At 32.1% G+C, this 26,988-nt stretch overlaps 2 protein-coding genes across 2 annotated transcripts in view; one reads left to right on the top strand and one right to left on the bottom strand.

Annotated features, from left to right (window-relative positions):
- The window catches only part of LOC101490821 (N-terminal acetyltransferase B complex auxiliary subunit NAA25), a 21,504-nt gene extending 3,605 nt beyond the window's left edge, over positions 1–17,899 (bottom strand). Inside the window, exons 1-14 of the mRNA XM_004500265.4 lie at positions 17,559–17,899; positions 17,324–17,480; positions 16,682–16,800; positions 16,522–16,596; positions 15,351–15,444; positions 13,713–13,831; positions 12,800–12,870; positions 11,894–12,035; positions 11,595–11,770; positions 10,926–11,134; positions 10,409–10,539; positions 9,516–9,592; positions 991–1,065; positions 679–871 (exon numbers count right to left, since the gene is read on the bottom strand). Coding sequence (XP_004500322.1) covers positions 679–871; positions 991–1,065; positions 9,516–9,592; positions 10,409–10,539; positions 10,926–11,134; positions 11,595–11,770; positions 11,894–12,035; positions 12,800–12,870; positions 13,713–13,831; positions 15,351–15,444; positions 16,522–16,596; positions 16,682–16,800; positions 17,324–17,480; positions 17,559–17,705 — 1,785 coding nt within the window. The 5' untranslated portion in view covers positions 17,706–17,899. The remainder of the gene's footprint in view (positions 1–678; positions 872–990; positions 1,066–9,515; positions 9,593–10,408; positions 10,540–10,925; positions 11,135–11,594; positions 11,771–11,893; positions 12,036–12,799; positions 12,871–13,712; positions 13,832–15,350; positions 15,445–16,521; positions 16,597–16,681; positions 16,801–17,323; positions 17,481–17,558) is intronic.
- A 5,628-nt stretch (positions 17,900–23,527) lies between these two features.
- Positions 23,528–25,576, top strand: LOC101491360 (SWR1 complex subunit 6-like). Its single transcript, XM_004500267.4, has 4 exons — positions 23,528–23,751; positions 23,841–24,060; positions 24,817–24,923; positions 25,081–25,576. The coding sequence occupies exons 2-4, from the start codon at positions 23,850–23,852 to the stop codon at positions 25,282–25,284; spliced, it is 522 nt and encodes a 173-aa protein (XP_004500324.1). The 5' UTR covers positions 23,528–23,751; positions 23,841–23,849; the 3' UTR covers positions 25,285–25,576.
- Positions 25,577–26,988: the final 1,412 nt, after the last annotated feature.

Below are 26,988 nucleotides of genomic sequence, written 5' to 3' on the forward strand. Positions count from 1 at the left end.
TAGGGAACTAATGTATATATCATAGATAGTGGTTACAAGCTTTAACTCACTTGCTGTTGGATAACTGCAACTCGAACTGACTAACTTGTGTGTTACATGTGTAACTGTACCTAACCTATGCTATGAGTTCATTTGTTTAAATATGGTTTACATACTATACAGAGACTATATAGAAACATAAACCATACAGTACAAGCTATATACTCTGCCATTCCAAGTGTATATATTTTTATGTTAAGTAAGCAGCAGCATCTCAACCAAACGTACCAACTGGACAGATGAGCACTTATCATGTTTCAAGTAGGGAAGTCCACTAAGAATACAACAAAATATGGCCAAATATCCATTTCATTTCTAACAAGGTTCAGCCGAGATCGACACATTAAGGAACAAAAGGAACCCCGTTGAATTTTAGCCTTGCATCAATTATGAAAAGACTTCAGACCTAGTCAAATGTTGTGGAGGATTTGACCACAAAATTATGTTCTTTTGGGAGGCAGGTGGTGCAGACGACTGATAATCTCCTTAGATGTTCATTGATAATCTAGCACATTATGCACGAAGAATTCTTTAAAAGAAAATAGGCTTGCAAATGCAGATCTATGCATCCATATGCTCCATGAATATAATCTAGTTCAAAAGGATAGTTTCTAATAATAATAAAGATTCGTGTATTACTTTTGAGTAATTTTTATGATGATATGCAAGATATGTTAAATCTGCAGATTCTCTGAAGTGGTCATCCATAAACTTCAGGTAGTCCTTTAGCAGACTGTTTAACTCAGCCCATAGTGGAGAGGACAGCATCTGAGGCAAAATGTGGTGTAACATACTTTCCATCAAGATATTCTTGATATCCAAAGACTTATACCTGAAGAGAAGAAAAATATGATTTACATAGAATAGTGGTAACAAATTATTTAAAAGCACAAACACAAACATTGTGGAAACTTTTTATGACGTAAAAAATAATGAACTGAACCACCTTACCATTCATGTGCCACTGAAAGAGCACCAAAGTGACAATACAAGTGCAATAGCAATATCTTGTACTGTGGTACATATCTGCAAAAGACAAGAAAGGTGCATCAGTTTATTTCAAAGTAAAAAAAAATGCTCCTATATAAGAGAATCATAAGCATTTAGCTTAAGCTAGGTAGTCAATCCCAAATAGCAGCGTGTCGCGGGATACCGGGATTTTTTGAACAAATTATATGAATAATACTATATAAACATGCATAATAAAACAATATCTCAAACTCATAAACATTCATAAATTAAAAAATAAAACAGAGAAAAAATAAAAAGAAGTAACAAAAATAAATTAAATAAAAGAAATAGAAAGAATTAACTAAGTAACAAAAGATAAAAATATTAAATTAAAATAAAAACAGAAAGAAAAAAACAAGAAAAAAAGAAGTAACAAAAAAATAAATTAAAAAAATGAAACAGAAGAAAGAACTAAAGTTAGAAAAATAAAATAAAATAAAAACAGCAAAAAAGAAGTAACAAAAAAATTAAAGAAATAGAGAAAGAGAAAGAAGTAAAAAGAAAAGAAAATTAAATTAAAAAAAAAGGAGTAAAACCAGGAAGGGAACATAGGAACAAAACAGAGAAAGAAGTAAAAACAGAACAGAGAAAGAAATAAAAGGAAGAGAACCCATGACAAAGAGGAACGGCGCAGAGGAACAAACAAGTGAGGAAGACGAACAGGCGAAGAGGAACGAACGCAGAGGAACGAACAAGGAAGGACGAACGCAGAGGAGACAAAATGGACGACAAAACGGCAGTGAGAAGACGAAACGGCAGAGGAAGGAGACAACTAACTCTAAAATTTGAAGGACAATATCAAAATTACCCTTAAAACATTTTAAAAATTTAAGGATAAAATTGGTTTTTCAAGGAAAAAAAAAGAATTTAAAAAAAAATTGTTTTCTAGGGTTTGAGAACCCACAACCCGGAACGCGACCCGGCCCAGATCGCTGCGATCTCTTCTTTCCCCACGCCGCACTGCGCCACCGCGGCCATGTCCTTCACTGCGCCGCTCCGGCGCGATCCCGCCGCAAACCGGCGCTATTGACTACCTAGAGCTTAAGATATGCCGCGTTCAATCAAATCATCTAATGCATTGAGAGCAATCAAAACAAGAACACACACAACTCACCTGTAAAAGATATTATACACTACACTATGTCAAGAATAGATACTTTTTTGGCATTGTGACAGCCGAATGACTAAAATTGAAAAAAATCATTTGACTCAGAAAATAAGTATTTATTGAATGAAGTACAAAAACAAGGAGAGATATGGGGTAATAACTTAAGAAAATACAAAAGCTTTGCATGGTTTAACCTCCTCTATGGTTATGTAAACAAGGCCAAGAAAGTCAAACAATCTGCAGTAGTAAAGGATATTTTGCATCATGCATAAGTTTTCAAGTCAAAAGTCGTCATATTGTAATTGTTAACTAACTTCATTGTAATAAACTCAAATCCTTCTAATGAAAGAACTAAAATAAATAGAGCAGTCGTAATCCATTAAAAAATATTAGAAAATATCTTATAATATTTATTATATTATATTAGAGTATCTTGAGTTATTTCCTAGGATCAATTTATAATCATAGAGATATCTTAGAATATCTCTCATTATTATTATTATGATTTATTCCTGATTTAGGATTGAATCTATGTTTCTCTATAAATAGAGATTACTATTGAGTCTTTTATAATCAAGTTAGCATAAAACTATTATCAATAATATTCAAACCCTTATTATTTTCTCTTCTCCTTTTCTCTAAAATCCCACACCTTCAACATGGTATCATAGCCTATTTCGATCCTCCTTGAACAATTTTGCCGTTGTTCCGCTTCTAAGTTCCCAACCGTAGGGAATATAATTATAGTTTTTCTTTTCCAACGTGATATTTTTTTTCTCAAATGACACTAGTTTCACTCGTTTCCATTCAGTTTGTTACTGTCGCCGTCACTATTTATGGCGACTTTTCCGGCAAACGACAACCTTCGACTTCGCTGCTTCAAAACATCACTAAGCGTTTCTATTCATCTTCCTCGGTCGCCGCTGCTCGTTTCTATTTGTATTCATCCACCGCCGCTGCCGCCATAGTTGTTCACGCAAAGGATGAATGCTACCTAGCCGCCTCAATCCCTAAGCGCATTCGTATCTTCGAATCGATTCAGAAGGAGGAGCAGATTCGCCTGCTTTCCCCATCTCCATATCTGATTAAGGTAATGCTTCCTAATGGAAACGTGAAGGAATGAAAGAAATGGCAAACTACTCATTTGGACGTTGCTCGTGAAATCTCAAAGAATTTGGCCAATAATGCTCTTATTGCTAAGGTTAATTGTGTTCTTTGGGATATGACTTGTCCTCTTGAAGACGATTCTCAACTTCAAATCTTTAGGTTCGATGATGATGAAGGACGTGACACTTTTTGGCATTCTAGTATTCACATTCTTGGATAGTCACATGAGACGGAGTATCGATGCAAGATTTGCATTGGGCCGTGTACTACAAGAGGAGGGGGATTCTATTATGATACTTTTTGTGGTGACTCGGGATTGAATGATGATCACTTTAAACTAATTGAGGCTGGGGCGTTGAAGGTTGTTGCGAAAAAACAACCCTTTGAGCAGTTTGTGAGAACTCTCGCTAAAGCGAGGGAGTGTGCTCCTGGTATGATGAGGAAGATGTCGCAGTTTACTAGCAGGTTGTTTGCGATTCTTATGAAAATGCTTTTGGATACTGAGGATGATCCAGCTTGGCACACTGCAGAGACTGAGGATGAAGATGCTGGTGAAACTAGCATTATAGTGTTGGACAGGAATGTTTGTGTTAGAATATTAAAAAATATCTTTTATATTATATTAGAGTATCTTGAGTTATTTTCTATGATCAACTTATAATCATAGAGAATCTTAGAATATCTCTCATTATTATTATGATTTATTCCTTATTTAGGATTGAGTCTATGTTTCTCTATAAATAGAGATTAGTATTCAGTCATTTGTAATCAAGTTAGCATTAAACTATTATCAATAATATTCAAACTCTTATTATTTCTCTCCTCCTTTTCTCTAAAATCCCACAATTTCAACATGGTATCAGAGCCTATTTCGATCCTCCTTGAACTATCCCCCTCTATTCTGCTGCCGAGTTCTTACAGTTAGGAAATATAATCATAGTTTCTCTTTTCCAAGACATGTTTCACTCGTTTTCCGTTCAGTTCGCTACTGTCGCCGCTGCCACTATTTCCGGCGAACAACGTTGCTTCTCCAGATCAGGTCATTCCCAAAAGCTCGTCACACGCACTGCTAATCTCTCATGCAAGTAGATCTGCCGCCGCCGTCTGCTGCTGGAAAAGTTTTTCGACACAACCACTTCCATGGTGTGCAGAATCTCCCAATCTACACAACTTAGAATTCTTTTAGGTCAAAAGTTGCTCCACGCATGCTCATGTGCCTTCAAGATCCGCCGTGTTCATCTCACGCGCCGCCACCAACAGCCTCGAGCTCAGACGCGTATGTCTGCCTTCCGGCATAATGTTTCAATCGTCTAGATTGAATTTTCCTTCCTGGTTTCAGATCTGTTTTATGTTTTTTCTTTCGAGCCACATGCATACAGTTTGGCAATTTGTCCCAGATATACTGGCCCTATCTTTGTCCCAGATGTATTGGCCTTGCCTTTCTCTCCCTGAAGCATGTCTCTCTCTCCTTGAAGCAAATTCAAGTTTAAGCATTTTGTGTCTCTAATATTATTGGTTGATGGGATTCTTCTTGGTGCACGATTATTCTCTCTTTGATGGTTCCAGATCTGCCCTTACTCTCCAATTTTGATCAGCGAAAATACGTGTCATTGTTCAAACAGCCGTTATCTCTCCTGTTTTGGACGCATTTTCTTATTACGTTGATTGATCATGACTTTATTTCATTAGAGTTGCGCTGCTTCTTCTTCGGTGTTTGTCATGCAATTTAGTTCTTACTAATATATTATAAAAGTAGCTTTTATTCCCACCGACGATCATTTCGGTGGTGTCCCTTTTTCCACATATGAATTATATTAGTGATGACTTTTTTCGTTAGTAGTTATTCTAACGGTGCCTTTTATTTTCATGACTTACTTTACCTTGGCAATTTGTTCCAGATGCACTGGCCTTGCCTTTCTCTCCTTGAAGCACGCCTCTCTCTCCTTGAAGCATATTCAAGTTTAAATATTTTGAGTCTCCATTATTATTGGTTTGAAGCTTCCAAATGCAATTTTTTAGAAGAACGGAGCTTGCTTTGTTCAATTGTCTGCCATGAATTTTTCTCAGGCTGATGATCAATCAGACTATCTGGCTAGGCTATATTTATAGCAATTCTCTCCGACTTCACATGCATCCCTGAGTTGCCTCTCCATCTTTTTAATTATTTTGTGGAGCAAAACATTGTTTTCTTGTAGCAAGCTAAAGATTCATAAGCTTTAGCTTGAGGGGGAGTGTTAGAATATTAAAAAATATCTTATAATATCTTTTATATTATATTAGAGTATCTTGAGTTATTTTCTATGATCAACTTATAATCATAGATAATCTTAGAATATCTCTCATTATTATTATGATTTATTCCTTATTTAAGATTGAGTCTATGTTTCTCTATAAATAGAGATTAGTATTCAGTCAATTGTAATCAAGTTAGCATTAAACTATTATCAATAATATTCAAACCCTTATTATTTCTCTCCTCCTTTTCTCTAAAATCCCACAATTTCAACAGTTTGGATAGGTTATCTATATCTTTGGGAGGAAACATGATTGTTCCTATTGCTTCTGAACAATTACTTTCATATTTGGCTGCACCTGAGTGGCAAAAACATCTTGCTGCATTGATTGCACTTGCTCAAATAGCTGAAGGATGCTGAAAGGTCATGATAAAGAATTTGGAGCAAGTGGCGGCCATGGTATTGAATTCATTTCCTGATCAGCATCCTCATGAAGGTGGGCAGCTATAATGCAATTGGGCAACTGTCTACTGATTTGGGTCCATATTTGCAAGTTCAATATCACCAGGCGGTGTTGCCATCCCTAGCTGCTGCGATGGATATTTTCAGAATCCTCGTGTAGAGACTCATGCTGCTTCAGCTTTGCTCAACTTAAGCGATAATTGCACACATGATATTTTAACACCATACTTGGATGGAATAGTTAGCAAACTGCTTGTACTTCTTCAGAATGGTAAACAAATGATGCAATAGGAAGCTTTAACTGCTTTGGCATCAGTTGCTGATTCATCTCAGGATCACTTCCAAAAATAATATGATGTTGTCATACCACCTAAAGGCTATATGGTCAATGCAACTGATAAGTCCACTTGTAGAGGAGGTCAAAGGTATCTGGTTCAACAATAGTTTACGACGTAATTCTCGGTTTGTCTTACCTCGGTTAGACAATCGTTTACACACGACCTTTCTCAGTTTGACTTTTGATCAATGCAAATATGTGTCTTTGTTTAAACAATCGTTATCTCTCCTGTTTTGGACGCGCTTTTTCACTCTGTTGATCGATCATGGCTTCATTTCGTTAGAGTCGCGCTGCTTCTTCTTTGGTGTTTGTCATGCAATTTAGTTCTTATAGTGACTTGTATTCCCACCGACGATCATTGTGGTGGTGTCCCTTTTCCCACATATGAATCATATTAGTGATGACTTCTTCCTCCTTTGATAGTTATATTGACGGTGTCTTTTATTTTCATGACTCACTTTATCTTGGCAATTTGTCCTAGATACATTGGCCCCATCTTTGTTACAGACGTATTGGCCTTGTCTTTCTCTACCTGAAGCATGCCTCTCTTTCCTTGAAGCAAATTAAAGTTTTAATATTTTGAGTCTCCATTATCATTGGTTTGAAACTTCCAAATGCAGTTTTTTAGAAGAATGGAGCTTGCTTTGTTCAATTGTTTGTCATGAATTTCTTTCAGGCTGATGATCAATCAGGCTATCTGGCTAGGCTATATTTATAGCAATTCTCTCCGACTTCACATGCATTCATGAGTTGCCTTTCCATCTTTTTTATTATTTTGTGGAGCAAAACATTGTTTTCTTGTAGCAAGCTAAAGCTTAGTAAGCTTTAACTTGAGGGAGAGTCTCAGGCTGATGATCAATCAGACTATCTGGCTAGGCTATATTTATAGCAATTCTCTCCGACTTCACATGCATCCCTGAGTTGCCTCTCCATCTTTTTAATTATTTTGTGGAGCAAAACATTGTTTTCTTGTAGCAAGCTAAAGATTCATAAGCTTTAGCTTGAGGGGGAGTGTTAGAATATTAAAAAATATCTTATAATATCTTTTATATTATATTAGAGTATCTTGAGTTATTTTCTATGATCAACTTATAATCATAGATAATCTTAGAATATCTCTCATTATTATTATGATTTATTCCTTATTTAAGATTGAGTCTATGTTTCTCTATAAATAGAGATTAGTATTCAGTCAATTGTAATCAAGTTAGCATTAAACTATTATCAATAATATTCAAACCCTTATTATTTCTCTCCTCCTTTTCTCTAAAATCCCACAATTTCAACAGTTTGGATAGGTTATCTATATCTTTGGGAGGAAACATGATTGTTCCTATTGCTTCTGAACAATTACTTTCATATTTGGCTGCACCTGAGTGGCAAAAACATCTTGCTGCATTGATTGCACTTGCTCAAATAGCTGAAGGATGCTGAAAGGTCATGATAAAGAATTTGGAGCAAGTGGCGGCCATGGTATTGAATTCATTTCCTGATCAGCATCCTCATGAAGGTGGGCAGCTATAATGCAATTGGGCAACTGTCTACTGATTTGGGTCCATATTTGCAAGTTCAATATCACCAGGCGGTGTTGCCATCCCTAGCTGCTGCGATGGATATTTTCAGAATCCTCGTGTAGAGACTCATGCTGCTTCAGCTTTGCTCAACTTAAGCGATAATTGCACACATGATATTTTAACACCATACTTGGATGGAATAGTTAGCAAACTGCTTGTACTTCTTCAGAATGGTAAACAAATGATGCAATAGGAAGCTTTAACTGCTTTGGCATCAGTTGCTGATTCATCTCAGGATCACTTCCAAAAATAATATGATGTTGTCATACCACCTAAAGGCTATATGGTCAATGCAACTGATAAGTCCACTTGTAGAGGAGGTCAAAGGTATCTGGTTCAACAATAGTTTACGACGTAATTCTCGGTTTGTCTTACCTCGGTTAGACAATCGTTTACACACGACCTTTCTCAGTTTGACTTTTGATCAATGCAAATATGTGTCTTTGTTTAAACAATCGTTATCTCTCCTGTTTTGGACGCGCTTTTTCACTCTGTTGATCGATCATGGCTTCATTTCGTTAGAGTCGCGCTGCTTCTTCTTTGGTGTTTGTCATGCAATTTAGTTCTTATAGTGACTTGTATTCCCACCGACGATCATTGTGGTGGTGTCCCTTTTCCCACATATGAATCATATTAGTGATGACTTCTTCCTCCTTTGATAGTTATATTGACGGTGTCTTTTATTTTCATGACTCACTTTATCTTGGCAATTTGTCCTAGATACATTGGCCCCATCTTTGTTACAGACGTATTGGCCTTGTCTTTCTCTACCTGAAGCATGCCTCTCTTTCCTTGAAGCAAATTAAAGTTTTAATATTTTGAGTCTCCATTATCATTGGTTTGAAACTTCCAAATGCAGTTTTTTAGAAGAATGGAGCTTGCTTTGTTCAATTGTTTGTCATGAATTTCTTTCAGGCTGATGATCAATCAGGCTATCTGGCTAGGCTATATTTATAGCAATTCTCTCCGACTTCACATGCATTCATGAGTTGCCTTTCCATCTTTTTTATTATTTTGTGGAGCAAAACATTGTTTTCTTGTAGCAAGCTAAAGCTTAGTAAGCTTTAACTTGAGGGAGAGTGTTAGAATATTAAAAAAATCTTATAATATCTATTATATTATATTAGAGTATCTTGAGTTATTTACTAGGATCAATTTATAATCATAATATCTTATTATTATTATTATGATTTATTTCTGATTTAAAATTGAGTCTAGATTTCTCTATAAATAGAGATCAGTATTGAGTCTTTTGTAATCAAGTTAGCATAAATTTATTATCAATAATATTAAAACCCTTATTATTTTCTCTTCTCCTTTTCTCTAAAATCCCACAACTTCAACCAAAATCAAAGGCTGTTATTTCAAAAAAATCAGATTCAAATATGATTTACCTATAATATTCACCTTTGATTTGCTAATCAATGATAATACTCACTTTACACTCTTAGATAAGTTGCTCACTTTAGAGGAGCCGGACTCTACAATACTACATTACATATATGATGTTAAGGCACAAAAAACATTGGCCAGATGTACTACATGATAGCCAAGGACCTATGCAAGTCAAATGAAATGCTTCTACTGCTTAATGCATTTTCATGGGAAATTTCAAGGTATTATACAACATTATTATCCCTGACCTTCGTATTGACAAGCCAAACTCCAAAACCATGATCGCCTCTACCAAATAGCCAACATTTTTGGTACGCCAGAATAACTACACCAGTAGCATAACAAGTTGTTATCACTTAACAGCGGTCAGAAGAATGTCTAAATATTTGGAATGACAAAAATTAACTGTAATACAGTTCTAAAACACAACAATGTTTGGCCATGTTGCAAACATGGGACAAAAGAAACACAATTCCAAAGCTAAATGAAGAATTTAATTTTAAAGTAATGTAAATTCTTTGGTTTTAAATTTACTTGTTTACTTGATAAACAAGCAAATTACCAGTTTTAAACTCTATAACCCATTTAGTTATGTCTTTTTTTGGAGAAAAATACTTATGGGAGAGATAAAAGACTCAATTATTTAATTTTTATCGTCATTAAAACAACTATCAACCAAGAAGCATCCATTATGAACATTTTTTAGGAAACAGAGTCAACAGAAATATTCCAATATACTCCAACAAAGTCACCTTTTTAAACATAAGAACATGGGCTAGATCAAAAAAATGGGTCGGGTTCACAACCCACGACTGGTTAATTTGTATTTTAAGGTCTTTTTAAACACAGGGAGGGAAAAAATAATGGTGGAGTCTGCAACCAGGAAACAGTGGGTTCTCTTCTCCAGTTCACCGTGATCAATACTTGTGTTAGTCTGCAACTGTGCAACGCACACAAGTAATGTTAAAAAGTGGCGATGGTGGTGCCATGATGGATTGCAGTGGCAGTTTTTGAGCCAACCGCTATTTCAATTTTGTGAAGGAGAAAAAAAATAAGACTATAGAACAAGACTAGAATATCTTCAAAATAATTCTTGAAAATCTTTGATACCAAAATCAATAAGAAATGAAATACGGCATACCTGAACCAAAATATTACATGTGATTGAAAGCAGCTCCTCGCCATGCATGCTCTCCTGAGGATCAAAATCTTTTGAAAGAGAAAGGTTTTTGCAATACATTTCAAACATCTGAACACAGGAGACCTCAACATCTGGGACATTAATATGGAAGCTACATTAATACTCAACATGGAAGCTCAGGCTGTGACCTACAAGCCACAGGCTGAAAACAGGAGCAACTTGTTTCTAACCTCTCCCAAGGGGGCAAAAAAATAAAAGAAAAGATTAATTAGAATAAAACAACCAGAAATATTTTAAAAGTGACCATTTTGGTATTAGAAACAAAACAAATATAGTCAAAGTGGAGAAATATTGTGGTGTAGAGTATCTAAGACCATGGCAATGACTTTCCTAAAAGTTTTATCTATAAGGTGAGCATTCAGGCAGGTTTTATATTTCAAACAAGACAGAACATTGGAAATTCTAGGAGTAAATAGTGAATTAAGTTTTCATATGCAACACACAGTATGAGACCCACCGCTTGCAGAAGACTTAAACATGTCCCCTAGAAGTAGTTGTTGTTTAATTTTGAAAAGGCTTATAGACAACCCAAGTGTCTTGGTAGGCGGAGTTGATAATCTATTATTGCTTGTCATTAACTTCTCCAAAAGCTCTGCCTTCTTATCAGTAGTGAAGACTTCAAAAAACATCTCAACATTGGAAGTAAAGCAAGCCAAGTGACCAAACCTGAAAACAAAGAGTTTTTAATTAATCAAGTTTCACATTTACAAAGACACTTTAAATATGTATGGAATCAATTGTTCTAAAAAATGATTCCATGGCAGCCCAACCTAGAGCTACAAATATGTTAAAATCTACTAGAAAACTGCCACAAAATTCAAATATCTCTGTAAACAGCATAATAGATAATAATGTTATTTAATATACTAAAAATAGTTTTTCACTCTATGCAATTATTAAATAAACTAAAGAAAGATCTCGAGTAAATAGTGTGCACAAGGACCAACAGACTTCAGCACCAGGATCACTAGATCTGGGAGCCCTCGGATGTTTTTCCTCATTGGGATTAGTCAACTCGTCTAAAATTTCATTCAAGCCTCCTCACAAAGCACTACACCTACGTGAATAACATTTAAACAAAAAACTAAGAAATTATAAGAATGATATGTTCTATGCTATAAGGTACCTGCAAAAGTATTGTACAATTCCATCCATTAAGTTGTCATCATTTCCCTTCCCACGTAAATGCTTTCTTCTTTCGATTTCTATTATTGCTAAGTATGGACATCTTATAGAATTATCAAAAGCGTCTGTTTGTAACTTCCGTATAAAAGCTGACGCAATTGATATCCGACTGTCAAACTGCACTCACATAGTAGTTTACAATTATACATGAATCAAGCTCCAGGAAAATAGTAAATGCCCCTTCTATGACTAATAAATTACCGTCATAAATAAACACCCCCAAAGACTAAAAATATTCACCTGTTCATCGGTTAAGTGTGATACTTTGCAACTGATAAATTTTGGGGGGTGAACAGGATCATTAACAGCCTCGTCAGACCAAATGCTGCCATCTTCCAGCAAACAGCCTAGGTAATGAAGAAAACAATCCCAATCATCTGGACTGCCAAAAGAAGAACGAACATCAATGGGAGAAAAAGTTGGGCAATGAGTATTATTCATGAAAGGTAGGAATTAGTATAATGAAAATTATAAAAATGGAAAAGTTATGATGAATAAGTAGCAACACGAAACGAGGTAAGATTAGGAATAAATGCATCAGAGAAAAAGATAGGGTAGCCACTATTGTGAAAAAGATATAGAAGTCCAACTTAAGTTATTTCGGCATGTGTGGGAAAGACCTATAGAAGTCACAGTAAGGAAAGTAAATCAAATGAAGGATAATCTAGAGATTGGGTAGATGAAGGCCTAGAAATAGGTCAAATCCATTCAGTTTTTTATTTTAATATGATGATTTATGATAGAACATCACGGCATTACTTCATCAATATAGCTGACCTCACCTAGTAGAAAAGCCTGCCATTACTAACTCCGTCCCTTTATTAGATCCTCTTTGAATTTTTAATTGCATTAGCTATTTTTTACCAGCATACCCCTAATTAATTTACATCTTTTTTCTGCAATCAAAAATAATACTATAATAGAAACATTAATTAATTATCTCACTTCGAGGATAAACTTGTAAAAACAATATCAATTCTTAACATATGTAATATATTTGATACTACTGCTTACTTAATTCCCGTGATTTAGTCAATGGGATCTTATATAGAGGATGGAGGTAATATCATTTAACAACTACTACCAGTTAACCAACTAAGATTTTGAGATGTCTGTCTAAACAAGAAGTCAGCATCCAAGGCATACCATAACTCTAGAATTTTCTGAAAGATATCAGCAGCAGCAGTGTAGTCACCTGCCTGAGCCAGGAGTCTCCCCTGTCAACTTAAAGTCAAAGTATAGAGGTTAATGAGAAAAGTCAAACAATATACATGAAAATAATGCTCCGTATTTCTTTTCTTTTCAGATTTTATAAAAGAACACTGAGAGTGAAAGAAAAGATATAAGGGTGAACCAGAAGTATAAGACTCATAAGTAGATATGATAGGGTAATACACACACACACACAAAATCCAGGTCTCAAACCCTCTACAGGTCAAACAAGGAAAAACCTTCAAAAACAATGTTTGAGCTCTGAAGAGCAACAGAGAGAATTCATGAAAACAATCCAATTGCGAAACAAGTTAAACCTTCCTTATGTTTGATTCAATTAATTTTTAAAACACTTTGCAAATTTAAAACTCCTTTTAAGGTTAAGTGTTCAATGGACAACAAAACAATACCACTAATTCTAAAAGCATTCTTAGTTTTGTATATTTAGCTGAGTAACATCACCAATATGTGCGTCATATGTCTCTTTGATTAAGAAACCACTGAGCAACACTGCTTGAAAAATAAGTACTTTAAATAGATCAAAATTCAAAAACAGTGCACTTTTGTACAAGTTTTAACTTAATATCTTGATGTGCATTTCAAATATTATATCCTTACAAGATATATGATACTGCATGAACTGGAACATTTTTCACTAACTTTGTAGCATAAAGATTTATTTAATCATGATTTCCACCATATTGAACCATGGAAAAACATCCTCCCAAATAACAATAGCCCCTTCATAAAATCGGATGGCCTTTAAAGTTATATTCATAATAAATAGCAAGCAGAACTCATAAGTTAAACTGACGTTACATGACAGGAAGAAAGCTATTGAGATTACCTGCATTCGTAGCTTATCAACTTCAATCATCATTAGTGATCCCAATTTCCCAGATAGAATTTCCAGAGCATCCCCAAACTTAGCTTGTTGTTCCAATATGGAAATGTAAACCATAACAGCTGCAACCAATTTTAGAAATTTAGAGCACATGCGCATATATTTGTTTAATGCCATAAAACAGAGTTTTATGCTTGCCAATAACAGAAAAGAAAGAATTGTTGAGTAGGAAGTTCGTCTTTTTTTTGTTGCCCAAGGCATCTCCCACCCGAAAGTGGAAGACTAATCCATCAACCTAAGGAGATCCATTAAAAGGATGGCCTCTCCAACAGATGGTCTTCCATACGCACCTGTCAGGGATCAAACTAACGACTACATGCTTAAGGGCCCAGTTATCTACTAACAATGCCATACCATGTTGGTGAAAGTTCCACTTATAATCTTGGCTTTGCAACATTTCCCTTTTCTTCCTTAAACAATTTCCAATCTACAATTTGAAGTGTTCAAGATTCCACTCTTCCTTAGAATTTTTCAATTTTGTAACTAAATGAAATAGAATATTTTGAGTTGGAATTTTTCTTGGCATCTTATATCTTCTTGACTTAGTTATGTTACCCTCTAGATAAAAGGATTTGGTCTCTTGAGCCTTCTAGGGTGTTATTTGTGTAGATCCTTCTACCAATATCTAGTTCAGTCCTTCTTCGATTTTATTAAAACAATTTGGAAGCCAAAACTCCGTCTAAGATTAAGTCTCCTTTATTTGGACAGTTGCCCATGATTGAGTTAATACTTAATAATACCAATGATATATGCAAGTTTGTAGGCCACACAAGGCAGTTTTCCCTCATATTTGCTGCAAACTTAGAGCCAGTTATGCATCTACTTTTATTCTCGTATCTTTATAGAGAGCTCTGAGTAGGGGAGGGAATAGGTTGGCCCGAGCAAGGCTTTGTTAGGCCTGGGTCTGACCTGTCAAAAAATTCAATGCCTGAGTCTGACCTATTATAGACGTACTTTTTAGGCTTGAGTTTGGCCTTGATAGAAGTCTGGTATGGCTTGTTAGCCTACTTAAATGCCTATTTCACTTTACCATTTTTGAATAAGTTATCAAACATATCTTTAAATAGATTAACAAGTTAATATGTCAATGAAATTAAATTCTATTTTGATATTTAACATCACATTTTGAAGAATATGACTTTACATACATTATACTTAAATTATATTTTATAATAATACATTTAAATATGTCAAAAAGTAAATGAGTTTAATATGAATAAATTACGAAAAGTTGAATACATAACAAAAAGATCAAAATTTAATATAATAATTATAGTAGTATAAAAATATTATTTATATGTGGCATCTGTCGATTGACTTGGCCTATTCTCATCCCTAGCTCTGAGTGATACGCTTCTTTTGGGCATGTTAGATGTTTGGCTTCTACTTGATGTAAAGACGTAAATCTAGTTGTTTTGTTAGAGTTCCCTCACCCATGTATATAGGGACTGGGTAGCGTTGCTTCATTGTTTGTATCACTATTGTTTAGCTCTATTGTTTGTATCTTCTCCTTTAGTTTTAATGAACTTCTTTTTAATCAAAATCATATTGATGATGATAATACTGAAATCAGAAGATCACCTTCGGGCTCATGTAGGCTATGTGCAGCAGCATGTTTTTTAAGTAAGCCTTCAGCTAAAACTAAAAGCTTATCTCCTCCATTGCCACAAAGTACCTATCAGGAGTTCAGTTCACATAAAATAAGTCAATATAAATGTTTTAGATAGAATTAAATCAAGCCCACCAACATGAATAGTTTAATATATCTGGAAAATAAAAAAGAAACAATGTCGCATCAATGAACTATTGTTGAAAGCATCACAAGGAACCTAGATGCATAAGGTCCAGTAACTTTTAAACATCAAAACCAAGTTACAGGTAAATAGCAGAATGCTACTGTACTACAATAACAAAGTGGCATTCAGGAGTTTGGTTCAGAAAAGTTATCATGTTAGCATCAACCACGATTAGCCCAACCCAAGACCATATTACCGCAACCGATTTAAATTTAACAACGGATGACAGATGGTTACAGCTTCATACACCTTCAGTCAAATGTTCTTTCTTATCCAGTCAATACAACTCATATATACTTATACGGCATACAGTCTTGCATCTATATATACTTGTACAGATTACATATGAATTGGATCAAAACTTCTTGAGATCATCAGAAACTTTGATCTTGGCTCCGGTGACATACAGGCATCGAGATCCATTCATACTGCATATAAAATATCTTCTTACAACTAAGATTATTTTCTTTCAAATCTGTTGCTTTAAATATATCTAGCATTAATTAGAAATTTTATACTCTGCAAACTTAATTTTAATTGAGTTGCATTTTCTTTGTGCAACAATATCCTAGGCAGAAAAAATAATATCATTATATCATATCTTAATCTTAAGCATGTCATAAATTAGCATTTATAAATAAATATTTGATTTAACCTTACAATTACAAGTTTGACCAAAAAAAAAAGAGGAAAAGATAATCGAGAGCCAAAATAATGATTCAAAAATTAACAGGTTGAAACTTCAATAAATCATAGACCAGCAAAAACAGTAAACATCAACACATTACAAATTCTAAGCAGTGTCCATGCTGATCTAAATATACTCTACTTTCTATCCATCTATCCACCATATGATGACATTTCACTTTCAATTCATATCCATTCCCTCTCAAGCTGGCATAGCATACCAAAACATACACTGCATAAGATAAAGGGGGAAAACAAGTGGGGAGAACCTGTAATTGGATGCTACAAACTGCCCAAAGAAGGTATTTTTCTTCTCCAGCAAGCTTGTACATTTTGATAGCTGTCTGCAAATCCGAAAACAGAAAAGGGGTAAAGATATAAAACAACATAAATTAAACAAAAACGCCCAGAGAGAAGCATTCAACAAACCTGTTGTTGCTTCACAAATGAGTACTCCCGAACATAGCAGTTAAATAATCCCATCATCAGTTCCATTTTATTAGGAAATTTACCACAGGCGTGTTCATAACATTCAGTAGCCAAATCCACTAATCAAACAAATAAACAACACATTTAATCAACAACCAATGCACACAGCACAACAAAATAAAAAGAAAACATAACAAAAAAAGTATCACTTTTATATGTTGTCCTGTAATAAAAATCAGTAATGATACATGGACACCCACTCATTGTACACTTGTGCGACACAGTGTTAATCACGTGCAAAAATTATATTTAGTTCAGTTGAATACATGGTTAATTCAAATCACAGCAAAAACCGTAATTAATTCAACTATTTGAATAACCACGAATTTGAACGTAATCTAAATTAATCATTTGCCATTAAGCAGGTGTCGGGAGTGTACCAAAAGAGTGTGTCCCTGAAACAATTTTGAATAAAATTTATACTATCAACTGATCACAATCATGCATACATACGACAATAGAAACAGTTATACTTAAATTCAAACGCCTGCGGTTATGATTGATTGACTTTGAAAAATAAATTAGGCGATAGGATATATAAATTAAATCCTAAAAAGTTAAAGAAAGAAAAACGATGCTTACAGCGGTCGATACGCTGAAACACAATCTGCAATGTACTAAGCGTGAGATCATCGATCGAGAGAGCATCATTAACAAAGAGATTATCCTTAGCATTGAGGGAAATTGAGAAAGCTTCTTCAGGTTTCCCCATTCTTTCTAGAACGAGAGCTTTGAGAGCCTAATTAAAACCAAAACAAGTTAGTTCAATTTCGAAATCACTGTGTAAGTTAATAAAGGATTAAGGAAATGATCTTACGAGAACGTAGGGTGAATTAGGGTACTTAGCGAGTAACGTGGTGACGTGTTTGAGAGCGTTCTTGAACTGTCGAGAATCAATGGCGTCCCATATTGGACGAACCTTTCGCTCTGGAATACCGCCGGCTAAGCCGAACTTTGATGCCATTGGAGAGAGAGAGAGATTACGTTCTTGGTTTTTCTTCGTCGGAAACACGCGAATGAAGTTCGAGTGTTGAAGCTGAGAAGTTGAAGAGAGAGAGAGAAACGAGAAAACCTAAAAGTCAGAAGAAATGAAGTGATACTCAACTGGGCTTTGGATTGGGATTGGAGTGTATAGTACTGACCAGGGTTCAAAACAGTTTACAAATGGACTTTCATACAATATACATGTATTTATTGCTAGATTTTTTTTATTAAAAACTAAGTAGGGAGAGTGATTCTTCACATTAAAGCATTAGTTAAATTAATAAATATATTTTTTAAATTGTAAAATAGTACTTAAAATAATTTATAAATCAAAAAATGGTTGCAAGAAATCAAAGGAGTATCAGGGTGATGTCTTGGAAGAACAAAAGCAATAAGATTTATGGCAATCAAATATTATGATTGAAGAATAACATTCTTATAGCCAATAGATTAAACAACAATGAGACCCAATCAAACAATGATTAAATGTGTGAATAGATTAAATATATATATATATATGTATATATATATATATATATATATGATCTAACCAACATTGGTGTTCATTAATCTATGCTTTTTTTAAAAAAATAGACAAGGTAAATAATTCTAAAAAATATATTTAATTAAAAAGATTAGGCCACATAAAAAGTCTTTTAAATTTATACCTATTTAAATAAATAAAATTATATTTTTTATTACTATTATAGTTATTACATTAAATTATGATCATTTTGTTAAATATCGATTTTTAGTAATTTAATCGTGTTAACCTTCTTTTGTTTTTGACATAGAATTTAAATAAGATGTCATATAAAGTCATATTTTTTAAATGTCAGGTTAAATATCAAAATATAACTTAATTTCATAGATATATTAACTCGTTAACCTATTTAAATATATGTTTTATTACTTATTTAAATATGTAAAAATGAAATATGATATTAAATTAGCTCATAAGAGGTTTTCATCAAGATCATGGTCATACCTAAAAAATAAGTATACAACGGATTACATGTCAAATTTATACCTTGAAATGTTTTGATGGACTAAATTCAAATATTGCAAAACTTTTTTGGAATTAATCTATTATCATCTCTAAGGGTATACATGGGTTGAATTTGATCGTTTTTTGCCAAATTTGATACACGAATTGATCAAATTTATTTAGGTTGGATTGAATTCTCAATCTATAATTTTTCAATCAAACCCGAACCAAATCAATTCGATTATGAGCACGTTGGATTGGGCTAGGGGTAATAAAGAATAATATATATATATATATATATATATATATATATATATATATATATATATATATATATATATATATCACGTCAATGAATTGGATTTGCAGCTTCGTGAGTTCAATATATTAAATCAATTATTCGAATCGAACATAATTGAGTTTCAATTGATTGATTCAGATTAGATCCGAACATTAATGGGTTGGATTAAAATGCTAATTAAATTTATTTAGATAATCGAATTTGCATACTTACGGACACTTATGAGCAACCTTAATCATCTTTAATAGCGACATGATGATGGAACCAGTCCAAGACCTATTTGACTCGAAATGTCATGACAACTATTATCCATATTGACTTCATTAGTATTTATATAGGAGGAGACACATTTTATTTATGAAATATCCATATTGTATTTATTATAAGTGACACATTTGTTTATCAATTTTTTTTCTATTTTAGATGTGTTTTTATTGTATTATGTTTTATTTTAACTAATTTGTTTCAATTTGATAACATCTACTGTATTTATAAAAAAAAACTATCTAAATTTTAATGTCAATATTAATGTTATAGATTTTTAAAAAGTGACTAAAAAAATTTTAAAAAATGGAAAGTTAAATGATATAAATTGAAAAATATTGAAATGTAAATGTTAAATCCGGAGGTTATCTACTCTTTTGATCTATGACATTTGACCAATTTTAGTTTTAGTTATTTGAAAAAATATTTATAACTTGTACCTATATTATGATTTTATTATTTTAATCTTTCATAATATTTACCATTTACTCGTCCAATTAAGATGATGTATCATCCTACATCATATTTTTATATTATATAGCACTAAGTTGTTATATCAGTAGTGTAATTACATGGATAAAAATTAACAAAATTAACAAAATTGTAAAATTTCAAGAACTAAAATCATAAATTCTCCCCAAAAAAGTTTAATTTAAATGTTCAACTTTAACTTTACATTTGTAAGTTTTTCATCACAGTAAAATAATTTTTTTCTCTATGTTCTCTTTTATCTATATATTTAAATTGTTTTCTTTATCTTAATTATCAATACAACCAAAAAAAAAAAATCATTACTTGTAGAGTTCATTGATACATATTTTCTCATAGTTCATCAATAATAAAATCCTTGCAATACACCTCCCTAACTTCTATGAAAGGTTTGAAAGATCCTTAAATATACTTAAGCAAAGTGTGTAAATAACTACATCTACCAAGACAACTCAAAGAGACAATTGATATTAAGGTCCAATGAGTTGGGATTAAGGTTTCAAGAATTATGGATTCATGTGTGATAGAGAAATACTAATGTAAAAAAAATATGATATCGTAAAATATATGACACATAGATTGCAATTGAGGTTGTGTGAGGGTCGTTCCTCTTGGTCTTAACCCGAGTGACAATATCTCTTTGAATGTTTGTTCAGCTACTACCAGAGTATTTCACAAGGGTTGTATGTACCTCTTGATCTTAACCTATAAGTGGACCATAAAGGTGCAACAAATATGATAAGGTGGACAATGACATGTAATGATTTTGGAAGTAAGATGATAACTCTTGTTATACTATATTGAGATTTGGGAGTAACAAGGTGTTGTTATTCTTTGCTTCAATACTCGTGAGAGATGAGATAATAGAGAAATGTTTGATGCCAACCGCATGATTATCGTTAAGTTGAAGTATGAATGATTTTTCATGTGAGCTTTTTAGATGATATATAGTGATTATTCTCTGATTGATTTTTTTGAGTTGTGATTGATGTATTATTTTTTGCATTTTCCTTAAGTATGTTTAAGGTGTATTTTTGTGTGTCATACTCTACAAAATAAAAGTGGGGTTGTGTATCGAAACTTTGATGTACTTTTTCCATTTAATTAATTATAGCACATGGTTGAATATCCTCTTAAATCCTTCATATAAAGTGAAGAAGTGCATCTCAGTATTTTTTCTATTAAATGATCAGTTGAGAAGACAAATGCTATATATAGGACTCTACTAGTTGTCATCTCTAATAAGAAATATTATAATTTTTAGTCATTATTTTAGGGATATTATTATTGATAAATTATGAGAAAATATGTATCTATTAGCTTTACCCCAAAATAATATTTTGTGAGTAGTAGTGATAATTGACAATTGGCTAAATTACATTCGTGGTCCATTAACTTAATTTCAGGTAACGTTTTAGTCCCTTATCTTTTTTTTTTTTTCTCGATTTAGTCATTTATTCCTAATAATATCAAATAAAGTATGAAAATATGAGTTTATTTGAAGATTTGCGTTACAGATTTGATGAAATTTGTATTATATTGAAGAATATAATTAATTTTATGAGTTTTGATTGATTTTTTTTTTGAATTTTTGTTTAAAAAAGGATAACGTTGTTGAAATTTTAAAACATAAAATATCAAATTGTCATTTAAAATTAAAATAAAGGACTAAGTCGGGAAAAAAAGAAGATAAAGGACTAAAACGTTACCTGAAATTAAGTTAAGTGACCACGAATGTAATTTAGCCTTGACAATTTAATGAAAAAACAACTTAAATATAATATTTATATAGTTAGAAGAGCATGATAAAAATGAAAATAGACCAAAAACTCATTATTATACAATGAAAAACTCGCATATGCAGTATAGTTGAAGTTGAAAACTACAATTAAATTTTTGGCTAAATACCATCCGTATTCCTTAACTTAATTTCAGTTAACGTTTTAGTCTTTAACTTAATTTCAGTTAACTATGTTTGTTTTGTTTTTGTCCATGTCACACCACACTCACCTATTTGATGTTGATGTGGCACTTATTAAAGTGACAATTTAATTGAATTTAAAAAATATTTTTATTTTTTATAACTTTTTTTTTGTTATTAATTGATATAAAAACAAAATAAATAATTAAAAGTACTAGTTATTAATTAATAATAATAATAAAATTAATTAAAATTAGTAAAGAAAATTATTAAGATTTAATTAATTGTTTTTCTATTGTGAAAAAATGGCATAGAAGGAAACATAATAGAGAGAGTATTATTGCAAAGTTATTTGTTATTTGATGAGAAACAAATACTTCAAATACAAATAAAAATGAACAATTGAATCAAAATAGTATTCCACAATTTAGTGACCAAGTGCAAAATAAACACGAAACTAACTTATCCACAACCAACAAAATAAAATATATATATTGTTTTAATTTATTTAAAGTAAATTATAAAAAACTAACTATTTTATCAATCTCCAATAACAATATTTTGGATTATTATCGGGTAATCGATATAACCAATTCATTTTATTCTTACTCTATTTTATTTATAATGTAAATAAATGTATCTTTATTTTCCTTTCTAAAAAAACAAAATTTAATTATATTGTTAAAAAAAAACATGAACATACTAAAATTTTAGAACGAGTTACATAACTCCTTTTACTATTACCTACTCATTCATTACTTTATATCCTAACATATGGATGATTTCATCTTCATCCAACTAATTTGCTTATCACTTATCACTCTTATGCTAAGACGGATCCTAAAAGGCTAAGAAAAAAATAAATTAAAACACCCGTAATATTATAATAAAATAATAAAAAAAAAAGTAAAGAGTTATTTTGTTCTTGGATGTGTGAGTTTTTGTCATTATAGTATTAATATATCTAAACTATAAATAAATCTTCAATATCTCTTTTGTTAGTAATTTTATGAATTAAATTAAAGAAAATAAAATATATCTAAAAATTGAATTGACTAACTAAATAAATATTATATAACTAATAAAAGATCTATAACATGACACTTTTGAATCAGTATGACTATTGAAACACTGACGTTCAAGAAAAGTGTGAGTGAAGTGTGCAAAAATATATAATTAACTAGACTATATTGATATATTAAATTAAATAGTTTATAAATTGTGTCACATATTTTAAACAAATTAATTAATTAAATTAATTTAAAAATTAGTTTAACAATTTTTTAATTTAATTAATATTTTTTCTTATAAAATTTATGAAATTTATTTTTCTAGAAGAAAAATATAAAAACGTTATTTTTTTTAAATTTTTGAAAAAAAAATCAAAATCAATTTTTTCTAAAAAACTTTGATTATTTTTTTGAAAAATATTTGAAATTTTATTATGAAAATTTTTGTATTTATTTTTCCCAAAAAAGAATTTCTTAAAATAAATTAAAATAATTTTCTCAAAAAAGTTTATGTCAAAAAAATTTTAAAATTTTTTTTCTGAATTTTATTTTAAAAAAATATCAAAACTTTTTATCTTAATAATTTTTTTTATGAGGAAATTTTTATATCCAACTTTTTCAAAAAATATTTTAAAAAAAATTAAAAAACTTTATCAAAAAATATTTAATTTTTATTAAAATTATTTTCACAAATAAATTATTCGAATTTAATTTTAACTTAAAATTTATTCAAATAATTTATATTTATATATCAATTTTAAATCTATTGAGAACTAAAAAAAAAGTTTAAAAATTAAACTAAATCATTTGTATATTAATATAGTTCAATACCATGAACACGCTTCGAAATGAGCAAGTCTTTAAGTCGTACAGAAGATTCACGTTTGTAAAGATGCTGACTACCAGGACCAGAGGATTTGAACGCATCCATTTCGCAGTGTCGAATTGATTCATCGTATCCATTTCGCACTATCGAATTAATTCATCGTCTGTTAATTCTAGGTAACCGCCGTAACCGGAAGCGGCGGTGGTTGTTGAGTGAAGTGAGATTGGGTGAGTTTTGAAGGTTCCTTCGATTCGATTATCGTCACCGTATCTACTTTCATAATCACACTTCTTTCTTTCTATTTGCGAAACCCTAGAAAGTAGAAATGGAGGAAGAAGGTTCCAACTCAGTCCGCCGAATGTCAAGCCGAACACGAAAAGTTGCCTCCAAAATGGTCGCCGCACTTGCTAGCTCCGACAACCGCACTCAGGCAGCTCTCGCACGATTGGATGCTTTGGAGAATGATAATGCTGGATTTGAAGTTGTAGATCCCAATATTGACGACGATGAAGCTTCTCTAGATGATGATGATCAAGGTTAGGTTTTTTATTAATTACACTTTTTATTGTATTAATTTTTTATTTTAAGTTGTTGTTTGCTAACTCAAATTTTGCTCTGTAACTAGGAGGTGAAACTAGCACTATTATTGTTGTTGTTGTTCTTTATATCAATAACTATTGTTCGCGTTTGGAAAAGAGATTAATTTTATAAAAGAAAAGTAAGTTAAGTATGCGGCGACATTCTTCGGAATGGTCTACTTGATCTTTACGTATGAGACAATGACTTTTTGATCTCCGATTACTCGATAATTTCCACAAGCACAAATCCCACTTTTGATAGGTCCAAAAATTCTTTCACAAAATAATCCATCCTTTTCAGGCTTATTGGTTTTGTAATGAAGAGTATAGGGTTTTGTTACCTCCCCAACTATCTCTCCATTAGGTAGGATTTTTTTTGCCCAAGCACTTATTTGATTTTAATTTTCAACTGTACCCTTTAATTAATACTATTTTCATAATTTCCAATGCAATATATTCTACTGTGTATTTACACATTGATAATGATAATTTAGTAAAAGTAGTATTCTGTTTTTCTTAATATGTGTGAAACAATCGAATAACTCAATTATTTTGGGACAGAAGGAGTATCTTAGTTCTTAAAATATTTTCACAAATATCTATACTGTAAAATGTGATCAAATGCACCTGTAATAGAAATTATGGAAAGATAAAAATTAAATCTTTTAAATTAAAGACACAATAAAAATTGACTTGGATTCCTTATTTTTGCAGGGTATATGCAGAAAAAACAGTCTAAAGGCACAAAAAGGAAAACTAGACAAGCAAAAGCACTTGAAGCTAAGAAGGCCCCAAAAACATTTCTTGAGCTCTTACATGATGTGAGTGAAAAGATACATTAAAATTGATGTCTTGTTGCATGAGAGTGGTACTTTGACAAAATAATACAAAACATTTAACTCAGTATTTTACTCTTTTCTTACTTTGGCTTTGGCTTTGGTTTTGTTTTTTTAATTGACCTTCCTCTTACAAATGCAGGCAAACTTAGAATCATTACCTCCACATGTTCCCTCATATTGGAAAGCAGCTGTTGGACCTCCAAGCTCAACTTGCCGTCGCCACTTTTGTACTGTATGTGGTTTCTCTGCGAATTACACGTGTGTTAGATGTGGTGTGCGTTTTTGTTCCAGTAGGTGTCAAAATGTGCATAATGATACACGATGTTTGAAATTTGTAGCCTAATACATGTAATGTAAAATTTTGGCCCCTGCCCTTTATTGGATACATGCTATTTTAAGCTATCATTTATCGATTTTCACCATCATTGTATAGAAAGCAAGTTGTTTAATCAACTTCCCCCTTTTCCCTTTTTGAGATTAGTGTTTCAATTGTCTGGCCTTGTTCGAGCAGAAAACTGTATAGTCTACTAAACCTTACTGAATCCTGGTGTTCTTGGTAACCTTGTTGAAGATGCTCTAAGCTGCTTCGATATACTAAAGCTATTGTTTATAATATCATCTTTATCATGCCACAAGGCTTGTTCTGTTTTTACTTTGCTTATAGAGCCTTCTTTGTTTATGTGCTTGTATGATTGGATTAGCTTTCAAGTAAACTTCCTAAAACTTGCTAGTGTTACAAGTACCAAAACCACAATTCATTCATTTTTTAAGGGGATAAAGAAATAAATTTAATGCGTTATTTTAAATTGCTTAGAGGGCTTAATTTTTAAAATATAATGCAAAATATATTGATAACTCCAACACATAGGTATAAGAAGTAGCATTCTTCATAGTTGTTTACAACAATAAAAACTAGGAGGGCATTTCTACTGAAGGACCAAGAGAAAACCAGTGTTTGGTCTTGAAATATTTTTCTACCAACTTGCCAAGATGAAACAGTTTCTCTCTGCAGAAGAAGAAAATTAACTGTTAAAGAATATCATTTATCTTATATATTTTTTTCTAGGTTACAATTATGCAACGACAAACCACTTAACATACTGCTCAATCAAGCAAAAAGACAATTCTGATACAGGGAACAGCAGAAAGTCACAATGTCTATTCTGCAAATCCTTGAAGAACTTCAAAACTCAGCATAAAATTTATCAACTAATGATATTATTCATCAAAACATGGGGGGTAGATCTGCCTATATGGACAATGGTGGCATTACCAAATGTGATGCACCAAACAAAACAATTATGTAGACTTGAAAGCTCAAATTGTTTCTTTTTAGTTGTGGAAGTTTAAAAACAATGGATTTGATACCAGTACTATCACCACGGTTGCATGTTGCATTGGGATTGGTGAAAGTTTTGGATTCTATGTTGCATTTGATACTAAGTTGGAATTGTAGTTCTGCATTGTTGCATATATGACCCTATACAATTGTTTCCGAAATAAATCAATATTTTTTACCGCATTAACCACAGCGAAGTACAAGTATAGTATGATGGACTGGGTGAAAGTTAGTCTAGCTTGAGGCCCTTCTAGACATGATAGCAAGAGAGTTATGTTTGGTTCTTGGTGATTTGGGGAAAGTTCAAGCCAAAGTGGAGATTGTTGAGATCAGTTTTGAATTTGAGTTCCGTGCTAACCTGAAAGAGATTGAAATTAGAATACAAGTGTTGCAAGACTTTGGATTTGGCCTGTTTTGACATTCTTTGTAGTAAGTAATAAGAACAAATTGTTGTCTCGTATAAAAGAAACTAATTAAAAAATTTGATAATATTATATGGATCTACAAATTAGTTTAACCTAATATTAAGGCGTTGCTTGATTTTGAAAAGAAGAAAAAAAGTGACAATACAATAAATGATTTTACTGCTATATATGCTGAGTGATAGTTGGAATGAGTATGATATCCAACCAATTCATTTTTATCATGATAAAACCCGTGATTTCCAGCTGTGACTTGCAAAACTGGCAATACTAGTCTTGGACTCTC

The sequence above is a fragment of the Cicer arietinum genome, chromosome 5 (genome assembly GCF_000331145.2).
Source record: "Cicer arietinum cultivar CDC Frontier isolate Library 1 chromosome 5, Cicar.CDCFrontier_v2.0, whole genome shotgun sequence".
NCBI lineage: Eukaryota > Viridiplantae > Streptophyta > Magnoliopsida > Fabales > Fabaceae > Cicer > Cicer arietinum.

Coding starts and splice junctions, on each gene's coding strand:
- LOC101491360 (XM_004500267.4), top strand. CDS start 23,850: ATGGAGGAAGAAGGTTCCAACTCAGTCCGCCGAATGTCAAGCCGAACA. Junction 24,061..24,816: donor TCTAGATGATGATGATCAAG/GTTAGGTTTTTT, acceptor TTATTTTTGCAG/GGTATATGCAGAAAAAACAG. Junction 24,924..25,080: donor TTCTTGAGCTCTTACATGAT/GTGAGTGAAAAG, acceptor TTACAAATGCAG/GCAAACTTAGAATCATTACC.